Below are 22,068 nucleotides of genomic sequence, written 5' to 3' on the forward strand. Positions count from 1 at the left end.
GCAGGAAAGCTTGGACGCACCCATAAAAATTATGTATTAAAATCGGTAAGTGACATGTCAAGGACTCCCCTTGTGAGTATGTTGCCGCTTTCCGAAAATTCAGGACAAATCGACATATGTAAATTAATATGAGTAACATTTTTCAAAAGATTTCAATACAGTATTACAAGAGATTTTATAGTATATTGATGAACAAAATAATAAAGAGACATTTACAAAGAAAAAAAAAGAGGAGAAATTTAGTATGTAAAAAAAAACAGACTTTTACGTGCATAAAGGATTTGAAGCAGAAAGAAGGAGACGGATAACATTCTGTAACAATATGTTCAATATACATGTGTTCCTTTCAAAATATATATTCGTTTATTTAAACGATAAATTTTCAAATATCCAAATATTTTATTTCATTTAAAAATTTTATTTTGTGTTTAGAGACTGCAGTTTACAATAATTTTTTTACTTTGTGCATCTGTCTCGCATATATTTCAAGTTCCATTCATCAGAATCTTCTGCAAAACTTTTTAGTGTTTTCTTTAGGCTTTATGATGCTTCCTGCAATGAGTAATCTTTGTTCCAACATATCGATCTACAATACATGGATTTTTATTATTATAAAACTAATCAATTATATATAATCATATATATATATATATATATATATATATATATATATATATATATATAAATAATTTATTACGAATAAACAAAAATAGATTTTTAATACAATTTTTATTGCACATTATAATTATCACTTAACATGCAATTAATATATTTTTGTATTAAAATTTTAAAATAAACCTTAAAATATTATAAAAAATTTGTCATTAAAATATTTATCGTCCAGTTTAGAATTTACTCTATACATATTTTGATTCTAATGTAATTTTATTTATAGTAATGAATAAAGTCTTAAATCTCTTACTTCTTTCTGCTTCTGTTTCATCGCACTGTCTATAGCAATAATTTGTTTTTTCAATTGCTCATTCTGAGACAACAGAGCGTCGTACCTGAAATTTAACGTACAAACATACAAATTGTTAAATGGTATGTACAATGTTAAAAGAAATTACTTCTGATGCCACGTTTTCTGCACTTCTCTCCTCAGGGTCTCCGGCAGTATGTCAAGAGAGCTGAGCTGAACGTCTGTAACACTTTGTCGGAATAAATCTAAACAGCGATTTTTCAAATAGATTACTAGCTAAATGAGAAACATTGAAGAAATTTTACTCACTTAACATTTGCTTGTTTCGTATTTTAATCTTCTTCAGATCGTCTGTCAGAACTTTATCGCGAGATTTCAAGGTGGAATACTGCAGAAATCGAGCAGCTTCCAAATCTCGCGAACATTTCAAGCTTCTTTCCAATTTTCGAACGGTATCGCGCATTTGGTTAATTGTCGTGATATGTCTTCTCCCGGATACTTCTATGTGCGTTACGTTCAACATTTGTTAATTATGAATGTAGCTAGAGCCTGTCTCTAGATGTAACTAATGTCAGTGGCTTGATAGAGTTGATAATATTTAGCTTGATAGACATGTACCTAATGGCTGTTTCTTTTATATTCAATAAAAAAAAGAGTTGATAATAGAAAAAATAAAACACAGAAAACACTTATGCTTATTGACAAGGTCATTTTATTGAATATTTCTCGTAGCCATGACAATATTATGCTTTAAAAAAATTAAACTAAATAAGTAAATATCATGATAAAAGATTAACTTACAGATGTTTCAGTTCACAATTTACATTGAGTAAACTTTATACAATCAGTTTTCAAATTAATATTTTATAAATAGGAATATATATACGATAAAACGTATATATTTGAGACCAACTTCAGATCCTTGTTACGCAACAAGATTTCGCATCCGTTACGTATTTACATTTCATGTTATGAACGCGACGATTGAAACCATTTCGTGCGGTAACGGATACGTGTCCGTTTGATATCAAATACATATCTGCAATGATAACCACTGTTATCATCAGGTAACGGTTAGGTTTCTGAAACTAAACGGAAACATATCCCTTGCGGTTTGTGCTATATGGGAAGTCTATCGCATTAGGAACCACATCATTACCTAATTATACAAGTGTACTTAATAAATTAAAAAATATTTTGCATTTTTAGCTTTTTAAGTATACATTCAAGTACTTTGGTGATGCATAAATGTAAAAAAAAATTAATCTTTGACTAGCAGTAACTAGATTGTAAAATAGGATCAGACTAAATAGGCCTGAGAATCTAGTGGTTGCGTTCCAAAACCATATGAAAATATTACGTTTACGTTACGTATGCTGCAGATTTTTAGTTACTCAGTACGGTTTTAGAATGCAGTCTAGCTGTCACAATTAATACAACAGCAGTAGCAATACCAGATGAATATTGGTGATATTATGTGTTACCTGATAACTAAAGTGAACATGTCTTATTAACTGCAATCAACAGACATACCAATGAATTCGGATAACAATCTGCTCGTGATTGTCAACACAATGCAACACTATGTCAAAGAAGTCAGAACGTTACATCTCTTCCACCTAAGTTTTGAACTGTTTGATTATTCAATAGAGTACAAATCAAGAATGAATCATAGTTCTTCGAAATATACATTTTCTGAAAATTAATTTTAAGTACATGTACTTTTAGACTGTAAAATATGATCTACAAAACGTTCGTGTATTTTTCCGGATAAACTACGTTGACATTGCGCTTGAGTATTTTCTAATACAGTGAGTAAGGCTATTTTGGTTTTTGTTTCTAAGGCATCCTTGAATTGCTTCATAAGACTAAGATCTATTTCATCCATGTCATCGACAGTTTCCTTTATCATTTCAACTTTAGTGATGAGAGTTTCAAGTGACTCTTCCGATGAATTTCCTGCAATTCTGTAAATTTCCTTGCTTAATAATAACGTGTATAAAATTTCAATATTATGAAATATTATGTGTGTACACGAGTGTACGCGTATATATACTCAATATATATTTAATACATTAAAAATTATATATATAAATTTTTATTTATATATGTATATGTTTTTTTTCTAATTAATAATGCCACACACATTTTTTGTATGAATTACTACACACACTTTCCAAAAATTTTATCTTAAATGTCTTGAATATATTTGAATACTATCATTTTGAATAAAATTACATTATCATAAAATTCATATTAATATAAATTGTAATAGACTCACGATTGATTCCGTTCTTCATCCAGGTACTTTGAACAGGTGTTATATACATTCAAACAGGCTAAACGATCTGGAAACTGCGCCAGATACATTGCAAAAAGTTTGTTACCTTTTGGATGAGTTAAAGTTTTGTGTACATTATTTGTGATTTGATATAATTCTTCATTTGACAATTTGTCTATACATTTTCCTATGCAGTCAGTCATTTGATCTACCAACGAAAATTGCAGCTTTCATTGATCTGAAAAGTATTGTAGATCAAGTCTATCTTACTTCTAATATAAAATTGAGACATCCATCTTTCAAATGAGTAAATTAGTATGTAACAAATAAAAAATATGATAAAGAAAACAGAAAAAAAGACAAATCAGTAGCAATCGTTCTTCCAACCATATATTGAAAATTACCCTTGCACTTGATGTTCAATGCAGATGTAATTCAAGATTTGTTCACCTCACCAATCGTTTTTTATTTATTTAAAGAATATAAAAAGTTTGTAAAATTTTATAAATGTACTTTCAAATTCTAGGACAAATGTTCTGTATTTCATTTAGAAAAAAAATAAAATTTTTTTATAGGCCAATATTTATAAGCCATAAAAGTCAGTGCAAAATCTCATACTGCACACTAAGTAGTGCTACTTTGTGCGAGTTATGTGTATGAGTAACATACACAAATTATTAGGGATTAGTAAGATAACTAATATGATTTTAAAATAAAAAATATAAATTAGATTTCAGAAACTCATTTAAGATATAAAATAAGAAATATTATAAAGAGAAAAAAAATTATAGTTATTTTAAAAAATATACTAAATAACTATTTTATTGTATTTGAAATACACTTTAAATTATGTTATTTTATATATGTTCATTTCCTGCAAATTGTAGTAAGTGTTGTTTGACTTAAAAAGATTGTAACTTTTTGTAATAAATACAAAAAAAACTCTAAAGTTTTTTTTAACTAAGAGTTGGGTAATAATTAGTAAAAAAGTTAAAAGTTAAACTTAATGCTCTTTTTAATGAAATTAATATTTCATTTAACTTAAGTTAGTCTAATTTTAATGTAACTTTTAACTGAGTTTTTTGTTCACATAACTTTTAACGTAATTAAATTATTTTTATATACCATTGATTTTAATAGTTAAAATAAAATATTAATTTATACAACCCTGCCTGGTTTAGGTATAAAGTTTTGAAAAAAAATACAGAAACATCAAATTCTTCAAAAAGACTATTGGGGTACATGAAGATGAGAATGATTTTCAATAAGAAAAATTGAGCATTGCAAGAAATAAGCATTTTTTAAATATATTGGTACAAAAATGTCCTGCAAGAAGTTCAACATTGTCTTATTCATACATAATGCAATTTTCAATACTCACCTCAATTGGCATATTGAAAATTGCATTATGTATGAATAACACAATGTTAATCAAATCCATTCTTTAAAATAAGTTTTTTCTTTTAAGAAAAATAATTCTTTAAATAAAAAATGGACATTTAGATATTAATTTAGAATAACAATATAATACGTAGAATAAGTTTTACAAAAATTTTCACAAAAAGGCAACTTTGTGTGCAATCGTAGATACTAAGTATTTGGTGCAGAATCAACTTGATGCTGTTTGCAAGAAAATCGACGATCTCGATCACACCATTGCAAATTTGTTTGGGACCAAGAATTCTTCGTTTCAAGAAACATCCATGAATAGAAAATCATCGATACGAAATCGATATGAATAGAAATCAAATACGAGTTACTCAAAGATTTGTAGCAAGAGTTATTTTTAAACATCTACATACCACTATTTTTCACGACGTTAAGAACCCTCGACGCTTCAATTTTGGACGGTTATGATGATTGAAATTTTCGACATTCAGTACCAAGCAAGAACCGGTATATGCATCTCAATCGATTCGTCTTCACCAGTTCACTGTGAGTTCTGACCGTCACTTGACTACGACCTACGCTACGACCAGCATTGTGATGTGCCGGTTTTATTCCCCACCACTAGGGCTGCGTTCGGGAAGCGTGCTGTCGGCTGTCGGCGCTATTCCGTCATTCTATCTTTATCGATCATTAGACGTAGAATAAGGATAAAACGATACGATAGCGCTAATAGCATGCTACGCGAACACAGCCTAGGTTAGATCTGGTTAGATCTCGGAAAGCAAAAAACACGTCGTCACGGTCGTGCGACTATTGGCACACCTGGCGAAGGAAGCGCCGAGCGCGTGTACTCGAATATATCAACTTTAAAGGTTGGTTTATGCAGGCCATAACCGCTAACTTATGCCGGAATCTATAAGAAATTGACCAATCATAATTAGTTTATAGAAGAATAATCGACTATGATTGGTCAATTTCTTACAGATTACGGCATAAGTTAGTGGTTATGTCCTGCATAAACCAACCTTAAATCGTTCCTAACCAAGTAATCATTTTCACGCGATTATTCGTCTCATCCCACTGTACGGACGATAATTTACGCGAACACAATGGGAATGAATAGCGAATTTTAGAGGTGAATACAAGTACAAATTGACTCACCGTTTGCCGTTGATCGCTCCGTCTCGGTCGTAGCTATCGAAGCGTTCGAGAGCCAAGATCCTCCTCACAACGATTCGTGTCGTCTTAATTCACACTTGGCACAACGCACGCAGACCCTTCGTTTTTGACCAGCCCAGTATTCACGCTCGCCCCTACTTGTATTCGCCCCTACAATTCAGTACGAATACTAAACGTCTCCTCCCCATTGCGTTCGCGTAAATTATCTTCGGTACTTACAACGCGACGAGATAAACAGAGATGAATAAATCGATCGTGCGAAAGTGGTTAGGAATGATTTGAAGTTAATTCTTATACACGCCGCTCTCGGCGCTTCCTTCGCCAGGTGTGCCAACAATCGGGCGACGTAGGTGACGTTAGTGTACCGACTGAAGTTTCGACTGATTTCGACTTGAGATCTGTCGCCACTGTCGGAATGGCTGCTCTCAGATTTCTCTGTGCCGTGACGTTTTCACGCAGTCGCACGTCGAAACCAAAGCTGATTTTGAGCCCAAATGTCTCGATTTGATTTTCGATCGAAGACATACCTTATCTCGCTATCAGATATAATGTAGCGAGTTATTAATATCTACACTTCTGCTAGTTTTTCTATGCTCACTCGTCATTGCTCGTCATGGCGGCGGCCAAGGTGACTTTCCGTATAAAATATCTAAAATAATATAAATAATATATATAATGCTATATAAATAATTAATGATAATAATAATGAGAAAATCTTACGAGTATAGTGGTCAAAGTGAGAAGTCGTTTATTAAACATTCATCTTGTTTTTTATTTAATAAATACTTAATTCATAATTACGATAGTGATGCTTTTCTGTTTGTCGTTCTTTTAATATTGCTTTTAATGATGTTCAGCTGATTCATTTAATAATAATTTTGAAGATTAAAAACTTGCAATTGCAACCAGTGAAGCTAGAGAGTTCTACGTTTTTATCTATGCATTTTGTCATATATTTTTATATATGACAAGATGCATAGATAAAAACGTATGACACACTATGTATATTTTCTCATGTTTAATAAATATCTTTTACCATCGTATTAGAGATAATAATCTGCTATTATCATTTTAGTAATAATTTTTTGTAATTCTTTTTGCTGCTGATTCATTTAATAATGTCAAAGAGTAAAAGTGCGCGTTTTGATTTCAAGCAGTAAAAGTGGAAATTTATGTATATCCATCTTGTCTTATATTTAATAAATATTTTTTAGTCTCAAAATAATAACGATATATTGCTGGTAATCCTTTTGATGGTAATTTTTGGTAATGCTGTTCTGTTACTTTTTTCAGAGCGAAGATAGCAAGGACGATAATCTAAATAGGCAAGGCTCATTTAGGAAGCTTGTGCCTGGAAGCAATAATGGGGATTCTCCACTGAGCATGTCTGTGAAAATGATAGACAGACCAATTGTGTCACAAACCAACAAACAACATGCTATTTTTTTGCAAGAATATAACGTCCTATCTGAGTAGTAAGTTTAGTATGCACATATGAAAAGATAGTTGATTATGATAGCTAATAATGATTGCATTCAGAAGAATATTTATTTTGTAACTATTGGAAATTTTTTCATAACGCAAGATTATTATCTTTAGATTTAAAGTTATAATCTAATTGCTGCAAAAAATACTTTCAACAGTTGCAAAGTAAATATTCTACTGTCAATGTGATCTGATTATACTTTTTTTCAGTAAAATGTGTTCTCAAGATTTGAGGGGCATTTATGTGATACCATCTGCCTTAAATGCTTTTCGTAAGTATTATTAGAGATTATACAAGTACTTATTAGTACATTCGCAACTCGGCATGCAATATTTTGTGATAACTGTAGTCTGAGATATTAATGACATATGATTGCTTTGAAATTGGAACAATTAATAATTATTACCATTCTGTAACTTGCATGTGAAGGAACAAGTGCTCTTTGCTCTTTGTTTTCTTGTTCGCATACTACGTTTCTTTTTATTGAAATGTAAGTATGTTTTTGATAGGTGTAAACCTATTTTATAGGTCTTGCTCGTCCCGATTACGACTTGTATAACGGTTCTAATGTAAATATATCCATATCTCTTGCCTGTTTCACTTTAACATAGTTAAACTGGCAATTGGCAAGAAAAGTCTAATATGTGCTTTTTGCATTTTGTCGCAGTGTGGTTTGGCGTACACTTCATTCGGCAAGGATTCTACAAAGGCGGAGTTTTTAGATTCACCATTACACTGCCTCCAAACTTTCCACTCGGAGATTGCCCTGTAAGAATATCAATTTGCAGATAAATCGATCTTACGAACAGCTTATTCACTAGAATGTATTTTAGAAAGTTGTATTTGAAACTCAAATCTTCCATCCATTGATAAATCCAGAAAACGGAGAATTGTGTACGTCGTGGGGATTTCCTGAATGGAGGAGGAACAACAGAATTTCGCAATTATTACAATATATCACTAAGATATTTATTAAACTAGATACGAAAATGACTCCAGTCAACGCGGATGCATCTAGCCTGTAAGTACATTTTGTTTTAGAAAAAACGCAAACAGAATTTACAAGGAAAACAAAAAAGTCAAAATATGTTAATTTTACATCATATTGACCAAACCATAACCGAAAAATGACGCAAATTTGATCAGTGTAACGTCAAATTGACGTCATTTTGACTTTTTTGTTTTTCTGGAAATTTATTGTTCAGAACATCTACATTTGTGAATTAATTGACTTTACAGGTATGAAAAAAATGTTGAAGCTTTTCGAGAACGCGTAAAAGCATGCGTGAAGGAAAGCGTGAATCAGGTGTTTAATCTACCATCTACCATGGATGATCCGCATTATATTACGTTTAATCAATATGTGAATGAAATACATGATCCCATCAAACGAGAAATTTATGATCCAAAAGTAAATATTTTAGTGTATTGACCATTATGATGAGACGCATTGAGTTTATAAATCTGATCAATATTTATCGCACTTTGCAGGACGAGGAAGAAAATAAGCAATTGGGTTTTTCATGGGTACAACCCGGTTCGCTTCAGCCATTTTCAAAACCAGAGGCGAGATAATGAAGGAATTCTAAATGATGGCAGTAGTGAAACGACATACATCCTTATGAGCTATACGAAAAAATTGTTGCTCTCTTGATAATTGCGCAGACGATGCCGATGAAGTCAATCCCAAAACTTGCCGGAAAAAAATTATTTTTTTATTCAGACTATTATGTCTAAACATTTTATACATGTCTATATGTGTTAAAGAGAAAGGGAGAGAGAAAGAATATCTAGAACAAATTAAAATATATACGAAATACTCTTGTATTTAAAATTAAATTAAGGCATAGATTATTAACATAATTGTTCACAAATATGGAAAATTTTATTATACAATTTTTATTTTAATATATATATATGTATACAATTAATATCTAAATTATTTCTATACTTGATAACGATAATAACAAACTTATTGTTGTTCAAATAATGCATGCGTTTTCTAAACGCGATTAATATTGCGATTAAAACAGAAAGAAGAATATGACCTTTAATATTCCAAGTGATTACATTGTGCAGTCTATCAGAAACCTTTCAAATTGAGCGCCATTTTATAGCAACCGGAAACAAACCGTCTTGTTTGAGGACGCGTCCTAAATTAAATCCCTCCCTCCCTCTATCCTTTAACGCATGACTCCGGCATAGAGACCCGGCTTTAACCGCGGTTGAAGGATCTCTCTGTAAAATCGCGGTCGTCGAGGTGGAGAAAAATAACATACATGGCACGATAGGGGCTCGTAAAGTTGGAAGGTGACTCGTGCAACAATCCCGCAGACTCGTGGTCGTCAAGTGCAATCCTGTGGACAAGCGCCTTTGCTACCGGCACGCCCGAGGCTGCATCCGCCGCGCCGTACGGGATTATGAGCTGTGACAGTCTTAACCTTTAATGACAGCCCCGCATATCCAGGTAACGTACCTTTGTCGTGTCCGAGAAGCGCGCCCGTGCGAGGAACGGATTCTTGATAACAGTTTGCAGTGCATCGCGTTGTGAAAGTCATTTATTACCCTACGGTCGAAGAAAATCTCGATCGACGCGCGGCTCCCCGCGCCGCAGGTACATACCTACGGTTAGGTTAGGTTAAGGGCGGAATACGTCGAAGGGTTCCTGTGGACCGGAATAACTGTACGACGTTATTATCAATATTGTTATCTAATGATTTTGCTGATGTTTTGCCAAATATTTTTATTATGCGTTTAATACTCTTTTGTTTATTATTATCCATGTTTAAATTATGGACGTATGTTATCACTAAGAATATTATATGTTATGTTTATTAATGTATGTTGATTATAAACGTATATTATTGAAAAGAAGATGATTATGCAATATTATGAAGTAGACAGAGACTGCTCAATTGAATGATATGGATAAACTGGATATGCGATGTAGATTTAAGTCTGATTTCAATTGATCAGAAGATTTGCTTCATTTTTGTATCACTTGATCACTTGATCACAATTGGACATATGGTTAAGGATTTTGATTACATATGGCTATTGTGTTTCAGTTTACATAAAGAACTTCAAAATGCAGACGATAAAATGTGTTGTGGTAGGCGATGGAGCAGTTGGTAAAACATGTCTCTTGATTTCATATACTACAAACAAGTTTCCTTCTGAATACGTGCCTACTGTTTTCGACAATTATGCAGTAACTGTGATGATAGGAGGTGATCCATATACATTAGGATTATTTGATACAGCAGGTAATGTTTCTTCTTTTCTGCATTATTCCTCAAAGACAGTTTATATTATATGATATTCTATAACTCAATTTTGCTTTCTGTTTCTTAGGTCAGGAAGATTATGACAGATTGCGTCCTTTAAGTTATCCTCAGACCGATGTGTTTCTCGTATGTTTCTCGGTTGTATCGCCGTCGTCATTTGAAAATGTGAAAGAAAAAGTAATAATATATCTGTTTTTTATTACGTTTTTGTAAACATGCGTTAATTGAAATTCTAATTTGCAATAATGTATTATTTTACAGTGGGTGCCAGAAATAACGCATCACTGTCAGAGAACTCCATTTTTACTCGTCGGAACGCAAATTGATTTGAGAGATGATGTGGCAACAATAGAAAAACTTGCAAAGAACAAACAGAAGCCGATATCTGGAGAGCAGGGCGAAAAACTCGCCAAAGAACTCAAAGCTGTAAAATATGTAGAATGCAGTGCTCTGACACAGGTAAATAAAAAATTTTTTAAAATAATTTTTGTTTTAACTAAAGGGTTTATCTGTGTAAAACATTTGACACATTAGTGATATATTTTTAGAACACTGTTATTTAAGATTTAACATTAACCTTTAAACGGCCGGCATTGGACCTATTATAATTCCCTTAGAAAATTCCTGAAATATTGTACTTATATCTTCGATACAACATATATAACAAAGAGTCCTCCATAGCGTCTATATTTAGACTTTCCGGTTGTCTAAAGGTTAAAATAACAGGCTGATTATATTAAAATATTACTTTAAAAATTTATATAGATTAAATCTAGGAATAACTATTTCTACTTAAATAAAATAAAGAATTGATACTTTTATTATTTTATTCTTAAATATATAATATAAAATTCTTGTTTTCTTTGACATTTCAGAAAGGTTTGAAGAATGTATTTGACGAAGCTATTTTAGCTGCACTGGAACCGCCTGAGCCAGTGAAGAAAAGGAAGTGTACACTTCTGTAAGGTGACACGAAGTATTGCCATCGTTGGGACGCATGCCTGATTTCAAAACGACACTGTAGTACCAGGCGACGAACGTGTGTGTAGTACACTCTGTATTAAATAGAACTACATTTTTTTGCTTATATGGAGTTTGTAATCGTATTTGGAAAGAATAAGCAAATCGCCAGACGACTGCAGACACATTCCACGGGGCATTGAGGCGTGCGATAATAACTGAATTTATAAAATCGTATAAAATTTTTCTATCAAATAATGACTTTTTTGAAGAAAAGTTATTGCACAAAGTTTTCACTTTTCCAATACTTTTGAGAGGGAACTAATTAGAATGGGGATTTTCAAACAAATTTTGAGATCGTTCTAAACTCGTCAACTTTTGACGTTTACACTTAAAAGGAACAGAGATGGAGAAACAAATAGAGATTGGTGCTATTGTTCAACAATATTTTTTAAGTCAAAACGTTTATATAAGTATTCTGAGTCGTCGGTATCTGACAGAGTACTTGTTTGAGTAATGGAGTGCTCAAGTATCGTTCGCTAGAGCGACGATCATTTTTCTCGATACATATTCGAATGAAATTTCTGTTCTCGGCGACGTCAGTATTAGGAACTTTATGGTGAATGTATAAAATGATAAGTATCATAAACGTAATAAGCAGTATCACTTAGATATACTATCAATTGCATGTCACAGAAAGGTTATTACTAATTCTAACAACACGTCTATTATAAAGTATCGTTATTGATATTGGAGGCTCTTGTATTGCGTTTTTGACACCGTGAACTTATTTGAATGTTAATATAATTTCAGAACGAAAATATATTCATTGCAGCAAATTGTCAAATAGTTTCATCACTTGCCCTGTTTTGAAGTGTATTATCGCAAAAAGCTCTCTAATATCAATAATAAATATTCGGATTATATCTTTTGAGGACACATGGCAGCTGTCTTGATGAAAGAAAGCTTTCAGGAAAATCGACCAATTGTTTTGTATGTTTTTGAATGCTGTTTTTCTACATAGCAAACTATTTTCAGCAACTTTATTACCTAATGAATCAGAGTTAAAGAGCTTCTAAACAAATGTTAGCCTTCCTTCCATCCTACAATTGTACTGGATGCATTTGGAACATGATAGAAAGCTTTAAGACTGTTTAAAAGATTATACGGAGTAAGAAAGCATAGGACGATTGCCCGTAATGGGGAAAATAATGATAACGGGGGTGGGGAGGGAAAGGTAAAATAATGGCACACTGTACCAATTTTGGACAATGCTATAAACAATATTTACAATTTCCACTTAAGATTGTATACGCGAAATTCTTTCAATTATCACGATGCTGCATGCAATGAATTTATAAACGATTCAGTCCCGGCGGCATGCGACTGGCTGATTTTTTATGTAATTGTCCGAAATGTCGCATATCGTTAGTACTATTAAGCACATACGAATGTTCGTCGCGATGCATTCGATATGTGGACGTCGAGTAGAAGGAGTGTTGCGAGAGAAAGCATTTTATCAAAAAGGTTTAATCAACTTTTACACTACGAATCCAGTTAAACGTAACAGCATTTATTAGCACTATAATGTGTCGCAACATGTAGACACGATCATGTAACGAAATATTCGCATAAATATATTTATACCATGTATTCGACGCCCGTTTGTTTTCGTTATTCGTCAAGTTATCAATATTATGGAACTGTTCAGGTTACAGAATGGATGCTGAACAGTCCCATAATACGCGCCCCAGATTCTCTTATTGTATTAGCACGTCTCGTGTCATCCTTTTATCGAACGGAAATACTGATATTATCCCGAGAAATATGAATTATTCTAGGAGAGATCGCAAACATTGATGTTTAAAAATATGATTTATACAAGTAAGACTCTTTAATTATATATAAATAAGTTAATAAAATTCTTACTTTACGCTAAAAGTGAGATTAAATGTTTCGTAAAAGACGTTTCGTGTCAATCAAATAAGATTAGGATAATTGTGAACGTGTGATGGGAATATACTCCATTTTTAATAAATATGAATATGTAGCTTGTATAAAATTTTATACCCGCGCTCTCAATATTCTTTTACGAGCAATTTATAGAAATATCATATTTTACTCAGAAAATATTGCATATTCCAGAAAATTTGATATTAGACATGCGACGAAAGATGTTAGTTATTCGCTACTACGTTATTCCGAATATCTGATTTTTTTACGTTAAATTTATGCGAGATTCTTTAATTAATCACATGTTCACCGTGAATATGACATAATAATCTCGATTATTGCAATCAATACAATATGCAATTATTATTAGTATATTAATTATATTAAAACTTATGATGATATTAATGATGGTATTTTATTACGATATGTACTTCAAATACATGGGTAAATAGTCTACGATTATTTTTATTCATCCTGTGCGATTTTTAATTATATTCCGATAAACTTTATCATTTATAACAAGCGCACCTTTATAATTCGAGAACGTTAATCGAATTAAAAATTCTATCCTTTTATTGTAAATATATTGATCGCTGAAGCCAAATGTCAAATTTTTTATTTTAAATTTATGAGAAATTCATTGAGTAATTGTGTTTAAAAAAATCTGAGAGTTAATATAATCGTCAGTATTTTATTGCGACGTATAGATGTATTTGAAGTTACATATTTCAATTATTTTAAGATTCTTTAAGTCTGATCGAAGAAATATTAATTAGAAACAGATTTTATTATGATATATATACAGGTCTCGATTATATACGTATGTACACGGACAATAGTTCGTCATTTTTGTCCCATTTGTTTATATTTTCGCGCGACGCGCGCCACTTGTTTTTTGTTTGAGTCACGTAGTCATGCCACGGCCATTATCCTTGTCGCAAGTGTCGAAATCGCGGGCGGACAGTCCGTGTTTACCACACGATTTTCTCATCGAAAGTAAGTCCCGCGTACAAACGGATGTCGGGAGTACTGAATCGAGCGATCAACGAGCGTCGTGGTATATTCTGGTACTGTGTGCAATCGCGATTAATCCTTAATTGAGCCTTAATGGCTCGTAAGCGACATACGCCACTTCGTTTCGCGTACGTGGGTCTCATTATTCATAAAATCCATTTATCAAGACTTATCATCCCGCATTGTTCAATCGCTGACTGAAATGCGTCGCGAGCGCGAGTCTTGAGGCATAAAAACGAGCGTCGAATTAATCGATGTGTTCAATAGCGACGCTTCGAATTTTCGGAACGTAGCAGTGTTGGTCATATCGCGATGACGTCACGCGACCAGCGAGCCGCGCGATGCCGCGTCACTAGTTATCAGCTCGAGTCACGTAGTCACGCCGCGGCCATTGTCCTTCTCGCAAGTTTCGGAAACGCGCGCGGAACCGTTTACCGCACGATTTTTTCATCGAAAATGAGTTCCGTGTGCGAACACGGATGTCGAGAATGCCGAATCGATCAAGCGATCAACGAGCGTCGTGGAATATTCTGGTACTGCGTGAATCGCGATTAATCTTTAATCCGTCCTTAGCGGCTCGTAAAAGCGACGTACGTACACCACTTCGTTTCGCGTCGCCGGTCTCCTATTCATAAAATAATCCTGCGCCGTTCAATCTCCTGACTTAATTGCGTCACGGGCCCGAGCCTTGAAGCATAAAAGCGAGCGTCGAATTAATCGAGGCATGTATTCAGTAGCGACGCTCGGATTTTCGGAACGTTGGTCTCATCGCGATGACGTCACGCGATGAGTACGCCGTGCGAGCAACGCGAAGTTGGCGGCGCCTAATTGGAAGTCGCTGGACACACTGTCGCGGTGGACTTCACGTGGATTCTAGCAACGGTAATGGAGTGACGGTGACACCGGTGAAGCGTCATTGTTTTGCCATTGTTTGTTCTCTCCAAGTGCGTAGTCACATTCGTCGCGCGCGGTCTCTGGTATTGTTTGGGACTTCAGGTCGCGATTCGCGGCTCAGTACGCGAAGGGCGAAGAGGTTGCGACGTCGCGTTTGGCGTGCTATTGTCCACGCGGGTGAGAGACAATCCGCGCCGTTGATCGTGTGTCATGTTTCGGTACGCATGTTGTGTTTCGATAAAAACGTTTTTGCGTATGTCGGGAATTATGCAAAGTGACGGACGATTATTCGGTCGCGTTGTGCAATCGCGCGGTCGGTGGTGCATCTTTCAAGAAACTTAACCTAACCTAACCTAACCTGTGTCCATACGAGCGATCGAGCTTCTGGAGCGATGTCCAGGGCAGCAGACGAGATCGCGGCGAGGGAGAGGGGGAGCGTCGTCGACTGGTAAGTAAATTGAATTTATTTTCACTCGATCGGCAATCGCACGATGATTTCTGTGAGCTGAAATATTTTTTACGGATTACCATTCGAAAAATGACGAGATTATAAATCTGACATTCTATATTTTCGATTTCAATCTTTTCGATATTCTAAATATCCGTGTCGAGAATTTCCAGAGTATTCTTTATCGAGAAAAACCAGGAAATTTCAAGAAATCTATTTTTTTATCTTTGAAAATTGTGGATTTTCTCGAGATTTTATTGATACTCAGGGAAATCTTTGGCATTTTACTTGTAAATTTAAATTTTATATAAGTAATATAAAATAAAATTAAGACTTACAATGTTTAAAAAAGAAAAGAATACAAAAGATAAAAAAAAGAATTATGAGTCAACGCGAAAATGAGTGTGCAATCAATTCAATAATATTATATTTAATACTTTTTTATTTATATCATATTTAATGTCCAAAAATCGTATATATACATAATTAACATGCCGATAAATCAGAATTCCGGTCGAATACATTTCGATTTACCCTGAAGTCATTTTCAACAGCAATTGCGAAATTCGAAAAATTTTAATTTGGAAAGATTCGAAAAAAATTTATGTATCAGAATTTTAATTATGTATGCGATTTTGGAATATCAAATACGTATAAATACGTATAAATACGTATAATATTATTTAAATTAATTGTGCATTAATTTTCGTGCTGATTTACAAAATCTTTTTTTATTTTTTAAATTCCTTCTTACTATTTTTGATATAGTTGTTTCTTTTATTATTTTTTTCTTGACAATGCAAAAAATTGATTAGCCATAAGCGTGTATTTATGAACATCTCGCATGAATCGTGAGGTTTTATAAAAAAATTAAAAAAAAAATTAGTAGCAGTACATCATTCCCAAATTGCCTTGTATTTAATCATTTTTTAAATTCTGTACTTTCGGTGAGCTAGATCCTTGTGCATATTATTTCTTTTTTAATATTTTTTCAACATTTAAAATTTATAATACGCAGTTTTTCTTCGCTAGTGTTTAATTCCATTAAAAGATATAACAAAATAAAACTTTAAAGCTACATTTATATAAGAAAATTCTTTAATTTTAATTTTTCTGTACAGTTGCAAAATTTATATTAAATTTAACATTTGTTGCATGTCCCCCAAACGGTTCATTCAAATGTTTGTGTTAATTTAACATAAGATGAATATGTTAAAAATTAACATAAACAGTGCAGCACTTTAATACAGTTTGAAAACAGCGATGAAAATATATTTCTTCAGTAAAATTAACATTTATAATATGTTGATATGTACATTACATATTAACAATTGTATCTTGGATTTTATGAAAACTACATTAAAATTATGCTACTTTTAACGCTAAGAAATATCAGTTTAATACCAAATGTTCAAATAACATAATTGCATTATGTTAAAGTAACACTTAAAAAATTTTAAACCATGTTTCAACATATATACAATGTATTCTACTGTGTGTGTGGAATTTCGAATTATATAAATTCTTGAAAAATTTGGGAATTCTCGGGGGGGGGGGGATTCTTTTACAAGATTGAAGTAAACACTCTGCTTTCGTTCGTTTACTTCAGTTGCTCTAGCCGCGAAGCACGAATTTATTTTTGTAATTGTCGCTTGAACGTTAGATCGACCGATCATCTTTCTTGCTGCGTGCTCGCGTGTGTTCCTTCCTCTCGATCGGTACCGCGGTAATGACAACCGCGAGATACAGGGAGTGCTCGGGGGTTACTACTCTCCGGGCCAAGAACTGGAGCCGAGGATCCCCTTGTCGATCCGGCACGTGCGAGCGGAAATGCAGGGGCCGTAGAGACGTAGAAACACGGGAGGCGGTCATTTGACGGTCTGATGGGATATCGCCGACGTGGATCGCCCACCGTCATCCACACGGCCGTTCTCGGTGTTCTCCACATCCTCTCTTTCTCTCCCTCCCCCCTCCCCCTTTTCTCATCTCCCCCTTTCAGTGGCGGATCCGGCGAACGTGGAGCCTCAAGGCGAGAAATTAATGCGCGATGAAAGCCGCTTGAAGCTTGAATTATTCAGCGATAGACGATAGTTTTGATATTATGATTTATTATTGATTTGTGTGAGTTTGATTTATAATTATTACGAGAGAAATGAGAGAGTATATACGTTTTTATTGGTATACATTCTTATAGGTTTACTCTTGTATCAATACGCAGGGTTGGGTAACTAGTTAAAAAGTTAATAACTTTTTACTGAATTTAATTAATTTTAAATAATTTGATTTTTTATTTTAACTAGTTTTTAAATATATTTTTTAAATACATAAATTTTAATTAACTTTTTTCCTAAGTTAAAAATTTATGTAAAAGAGAATTATTAAAGAAAAAAAATTATTTCTACGTAAAAAAACGATTTTTTAAATTATTGTTTCACATAAATTTAATAAATAAAATCTTAAATTTGTTTGATGTTTTTAATTATAATGTTTATGTAACAAACAAATTAATATATTTTGAGTCATTATATTGTTTTGAGTAATCCAATTTCAAAAACTTGTAAATTTCTAATTTAACATGAATAATGCTTTTCAAAATTAACTTTTAATTTCACTTAAGTTAATTTAATCTTAACGTGAATTAACTAGTGAATTAACTAGTTAGTTTTTTGTTTATGTAATTTTTAACGTAAACTAAATTGATTTCGAGATCAACAATTTTTAAAAGGATGACATTAATTACATTATTATCATAATTTAAATTAATTAAAAAAAAATTCAATCATATAGGATATGTTGATTTTAAGATAAACTCAAACAAAAAAAAAAATCAAATTTAATTTAATTAAATCTCGTAAAATAATAAGCATGTAAAAATACTGTTTATCATAATTTGCATTTCGAAACAAACACCTTTTCCTTTTGGTATTTTTTTGTAATGTTAAAAACAACAGAGATATTCTAAATGATCAAGTTACAGAAACATTGTATATCAATGAAAATAAGAGGAATGGCCTTGGTAGATTCAGAAATCTTTTACGATAAAGTATGTTTCGTAACGCAATCACAAATGTTCTCACGCGCGAAGCTCGAGATGCAATATTACGAACGTCGCCTGTCGAGGGATCCGCCACTGCCTCCTCTCGAAGCATCACTCTCGCGTTCCTCTTCGCTCGCGCGAAGAAGCGCCCGCTGTTCTCTCCTCTCTCTTCCCTCTCTTCCCCCTTATTCTCTCTCACTCATCCTCTCTCGCGCGGTCGATTGCGATTCGCCGGCGTAACGTGGCGCGTTGCGCCCTGTGGTTACTTCAATTAGGTGGAATCATAGTTACGTAGATCGGCGGCTATACGTTGGCGACCGCAGCCGACACAGAAGGCGCGCCTTGGTCACGGAGCCATCGCGGACGTGCCTCCGGACTCCCTTGACATTATCGCTAATCATCTCGAATCGATAGCCGCGTCTACGCGAGGTGTATAGGTACAGGAATGCACCGGACGTGCGCTGTCCGACGTAATGCAGCCAGATGCAGCGAGCGCTGGGTGTAATCCCAGTAATTGATCTATCGGGACGAGAGCGAGCGCCTGGCACTGACAAAAATCTCCCGCGAATAATTAGCGACCACAGTCCCAGACGTTCCTCGAACGCGATTTTACACAGCGTGTCAAACTTAAAAAATTTGCACCTTCTTGAATTATATACTTTTATTGTCGATAAATATTCTATCGTGAAATGGAAGGTGAAGTGAGATCACGGCTTTCCTTCTGCTATCGCAGATCAATGAAAGGACGATCTTTTCTTTTTATCCCACCAGAATTTTTGCGTTTGAATATTTTGTGGTAACACTGCAATACTTCTACAAGGGTTACAATATTATTTAATATTAAATAATATTCCTGAAATATTATTTAATATTAATAAAAAGTGATTATACGTCCACTCCTGATAATATTTTATTAATATTATAATAATATTATATGAGAACACAAAAATATTAAACAGACATAATTTACTTGCACAAAGAAATTTTGTTTTTTTAGGTAAGCACACAAATTATGTCTATTTAAGATTATAAATTTTTCCAAGATTTTATATTTTTGCTTATATATGTATAAAACAATGAATTGTTGATTTAATACTAAGTTTTTCTTCTGAAGTAAGTAATATTATTTACTTCAATGGTTTAAATTATCGGGTTTTTTAAATGTAATAATTATAAAATTTATGAATATTTTATGCATAATAATTCATATATTGTTTTAATTTTGAATAATATTCGTATAATATTCTAGGAATATTGTAGCTTATATTCTACTCTTTTCCTCGAAATTCCCCGGACTGAAATCATCGTCCGAGTGTCTCGAGATTTCCGTATTCCCTTCTAACATCGTGAATCGTTGAAACGTCGACGTTTCGTTCCTCTCGCGTCGGAATTTTCACATTTGTATTTTGAGATGCTGCAGCATACCCTTCGATCTTCATCGAAATTCCTTGGACTGATGTTCCTTCCGATTTCCGAATTCCTCGATCTCCCCGCGTCTCTCTCTTTACCTTCTAGGAGTTATTACACGAAAACAGACGAGCTCTCGTAACGACCTAATAAAACGAGCCGCCGGGTGGCCACCTGGTGGAGCGGCCGCGCCGAGGGGCCCCCCGGGCACGTTGACACAACTCATTTTTACGCGGTGTCCCGCGCGCGATGGGCGGCCGCGCTCGTCCCGCGCGAGGGCCCGCTGTTTATGCTGCTTTATGCTGGCCCGTACCACCGCTCGCTGGGCTGAGTAATGGCGCGAGATCTGTGCCGTAGTCGCCGAGGGGGTGCCCCGGGTTCTCGGCCCGGAGCGCGGGAGATACCATCGGAACTCTCGCGCGCGTAGATTTCTAGTCGCCCGTCGCGACGTCCCGCATATACGTGCCATCCCGACGAAATCGTGGTGCTCCCTACCTCAGGGCCGCAACATCCTGCTGGTACCCTGGTTGAGAAACGAGATACGAGAGACACGTCGGCTACCCTGTCGCCCGCGCCTCGACCTCCGTTCGCAATATGTAAAATTCATTTGGAGGCAAGCGTCCCGTGTCTGGTTGCATTCATTTTTGATGAAAGAAGCTTTAATTTAGAACTGGTTATCCGTCAGGTTAATAAATATTTTATTCTACGTATAAAGAATTTCTTTATTCAATAATTAAAATATTAGTTTGCCTTATTCTCGACACGAATATATTAAACATTTAAATCGTTAATCGGTATCGGTATCGTGTTCAGCGCGGAAAAACGATCGGATTATTTATTATGGTACATTGAAGAGAATTTTAAATAGCGTCGAACAGTGTAATACTTGTAATCATTTATTTAAAATTGAAATAACTTGGAGTAAAGGAACTAGAAGGTCTTCTAATCGCAGACTTGTAATTTTTATCTAACATACACTTTACAGTCTCATTTTGTCGCTGACAAATTTTCACCTAATGAGTACAAGAAACAAGAAACTCGCGAGATAACTCTCTATAACGGAAGTGGTGCAAGAGGAAATGTTCATACAATTCGCGCAATTGCATTTTCCGCCGGCAGCAAATCGTGATTTATCTTCTCCATTCCGTTTTTCTTTTGTTTTTCTTCGAAGACGCTTCGCCGTTCTCGTGCGCGTTCGAAAGTTTCGGTTCGCTGCTCGTAAATCATGCGAAAATAGAGCAACAGAGCGGCGCGGCAAACTTTCAGCGAGCTTTAGTTTCCGCGCGGAACTTACGTGATTGCCGCTAAATATTCGTATTTTGCAACCGAGTTATCTCTCGACGCAATTTCCACGCAGGGATCGATCATTACCGCCTATATCGCGCAACATTGGCGGTAATGATCGATTTCGCGTGAAAGATGAAAAACGAAATAGCTGGATTGTGGATTGCGAATTACTGACATCACTCTCGGGCTTGTTTTCAAATCACTGCAATCATCGCAGGTACGAGAACATCATTTTTTTTTCCACCATTAAAATGTTTCAGCATTATTTCGAGTGGAGTAGAATAGCATCCAAAATTATTTACATTACAGAGATATTAGAAAAGGATTTTTTTTTATAAAATATTCTCTAACTCTCGTGGAATGAAACGTTACTCTAAAGTCGGTATTCATAGTCGTAAGTAATTTTCAATCTTTGATTGAAAGAAAAAGAAATGAACGAAAATTAAATATATACGAATAAATTTGTATATAATTAATTTTAATCAAGGATTGAAAATTATTTACGACTATGAATACCAACCTAA

The 22,068-nt window shown here is 34.2% G+C and overlaps 4 protein-coding genes across 8 annotated transcripts; 2 read left to right on the forward strand and 2 right to left on the reverse strand.

Moving 5' to 3' along the window:
- Positions 1-62: 62 nt before the first annotated feature.
- On the reverse strand, positions 63-1,482 carry LOC105202595. 3 transcript variants are annotated; one of them, XM_039458817.1, is made up of 4 exons: positions 1,232-1,482; positions 1,071-1,143; positions 923-1,007; positions 63-586 (listed from the first exon to the last, which is right to left on the reverse strand). In XM_039458817.1, the coding sequence occupies exons 1-4, from the start codon at positions 1,443-1,445 to the stop codon at positions 500-502; spliced, it is 459 nt and encodes a 152-aa protein (XP_039314751.1). In that variant the 5' UTR covers positions 1,446-1,482; the 3' UTR covers positions 63-499. The 3 variants fall into 3 exon arrangements, with proteins under 3 accessions (XP_039314751.1, XP_025987818.1, XP_011169485.1); XM_026132033.2 differs by having other exon boundaries at positions 63-552; positions 1,071-1,167; XM_011171183.3 differs by having other exon boundaries at positions 1,071-1,167.
- Positions 1,483-1,616: 134 nt separating this feature from the next.
- On the reverse strand, positions 1,617-6,114 carry LOC105202601. Of its 2 annotated transcripts, XM_039458818.1 has the most exons (4): positions 5,991-6,114; positions 5,754-5,921; positions 3,204-3,441; positions 1,617-2,889 (listed from the first exon to the last, which is right to left on the reverse strand). In XM_039458818.1, exons 3-4 carry the CDS (start codon positions 3,404-3,406, stop codon positions 2,631-2,633), a joined length of 462 nt encoding a protein of 153 aa, XP_039314752.1. In that variant the 5' UTR covers positions 3,407-3,441; positions 5,754-5,921; positions 5,991-6,114; the 3' UTR covers positions 1,617-2,630. The 2 variants fall into 2 exon arrangements, with proteins under 2 accessions (XP_039314752.1, XP_011169491.1); XM_011171189.3 differs by lacking the exons at positions 5,754-5,921; positions 5,991-6,114 and adding an exon at positions 5,006-5,431.
- Positions 6,097-9,015, forward strand: LOC105202611 (AKT-interacting protein). Its single transcript, XM_011171197.3, has 7 exons — positions 6,097-6,399; positions 7,065-7,246; positions 7,467-7,528; positions 7,925-8,025; positions 8,091-8,278; positions 8,497-8,668; positions 8,749-9,015. The coding sequence occupies exons 1-7, from the start codon at positions 6,385-6,387 to the stop codon at positions 8,830-8,832; spliced, it is 804 nt and encodes a 267-aa protein (XP_011169499.1). The 5' UTR covers positions 6,097-6,384; the 3' UTR covers positions 8,833-9,015.
- A 421-nt stretch (positions 9,016-9,436) lies between these two features.
- Positions 9,437-13,162, forward strand: LOC105202615 (cdc42 homolog). Of its 2 annotated transcripts, none has more exons than XM_026132031.2 (5): positions 9,437-9,724; positions 10,326-10,523; positions 10,612-10,721; positions 10,806-11,003; positions 11,420-13,162. In XM_026132031.2, exons 2-5 carry the CDS (start codon positions 10,346-10,348, stop codon positions 11,507-11,509), a joined length of 576 nt encoding a protein of 191 aa, XP_025987816.1. In that variant the 5' UTR covers positions 9,437-9,724; positions 10,326-10,345; the 3' UTR covers positions 11,510-13,162. The 2 variants fall into 2 exon arrangements, with proteins under 2 accessions (XP_025987816.1, XP_039314750.1); XM_039458816.1 differs by having other exon boundaries at positions 9,448-9,871.
- The last annotated feature ends 8,906 nt before the right edge of the window (positions 13,163-22,068 follow it).

The sequence above is a fragment of the Solenopsis invicta genome, chromosome 16 (assembly GCF_016802725.1).
Source record: "Solenopsis invicta isolate M01_SB chromosome 16, UNIL_Sinv_3.0, whole genome shotgun sequence".
In the NCBI taxonomy this organism is placed as follows: Eukaryota; Metazoa; Arthropoda; class Insecta; order Hymenoptera; family Formicidae; genus Solenopsis; species Solenopsis invicta.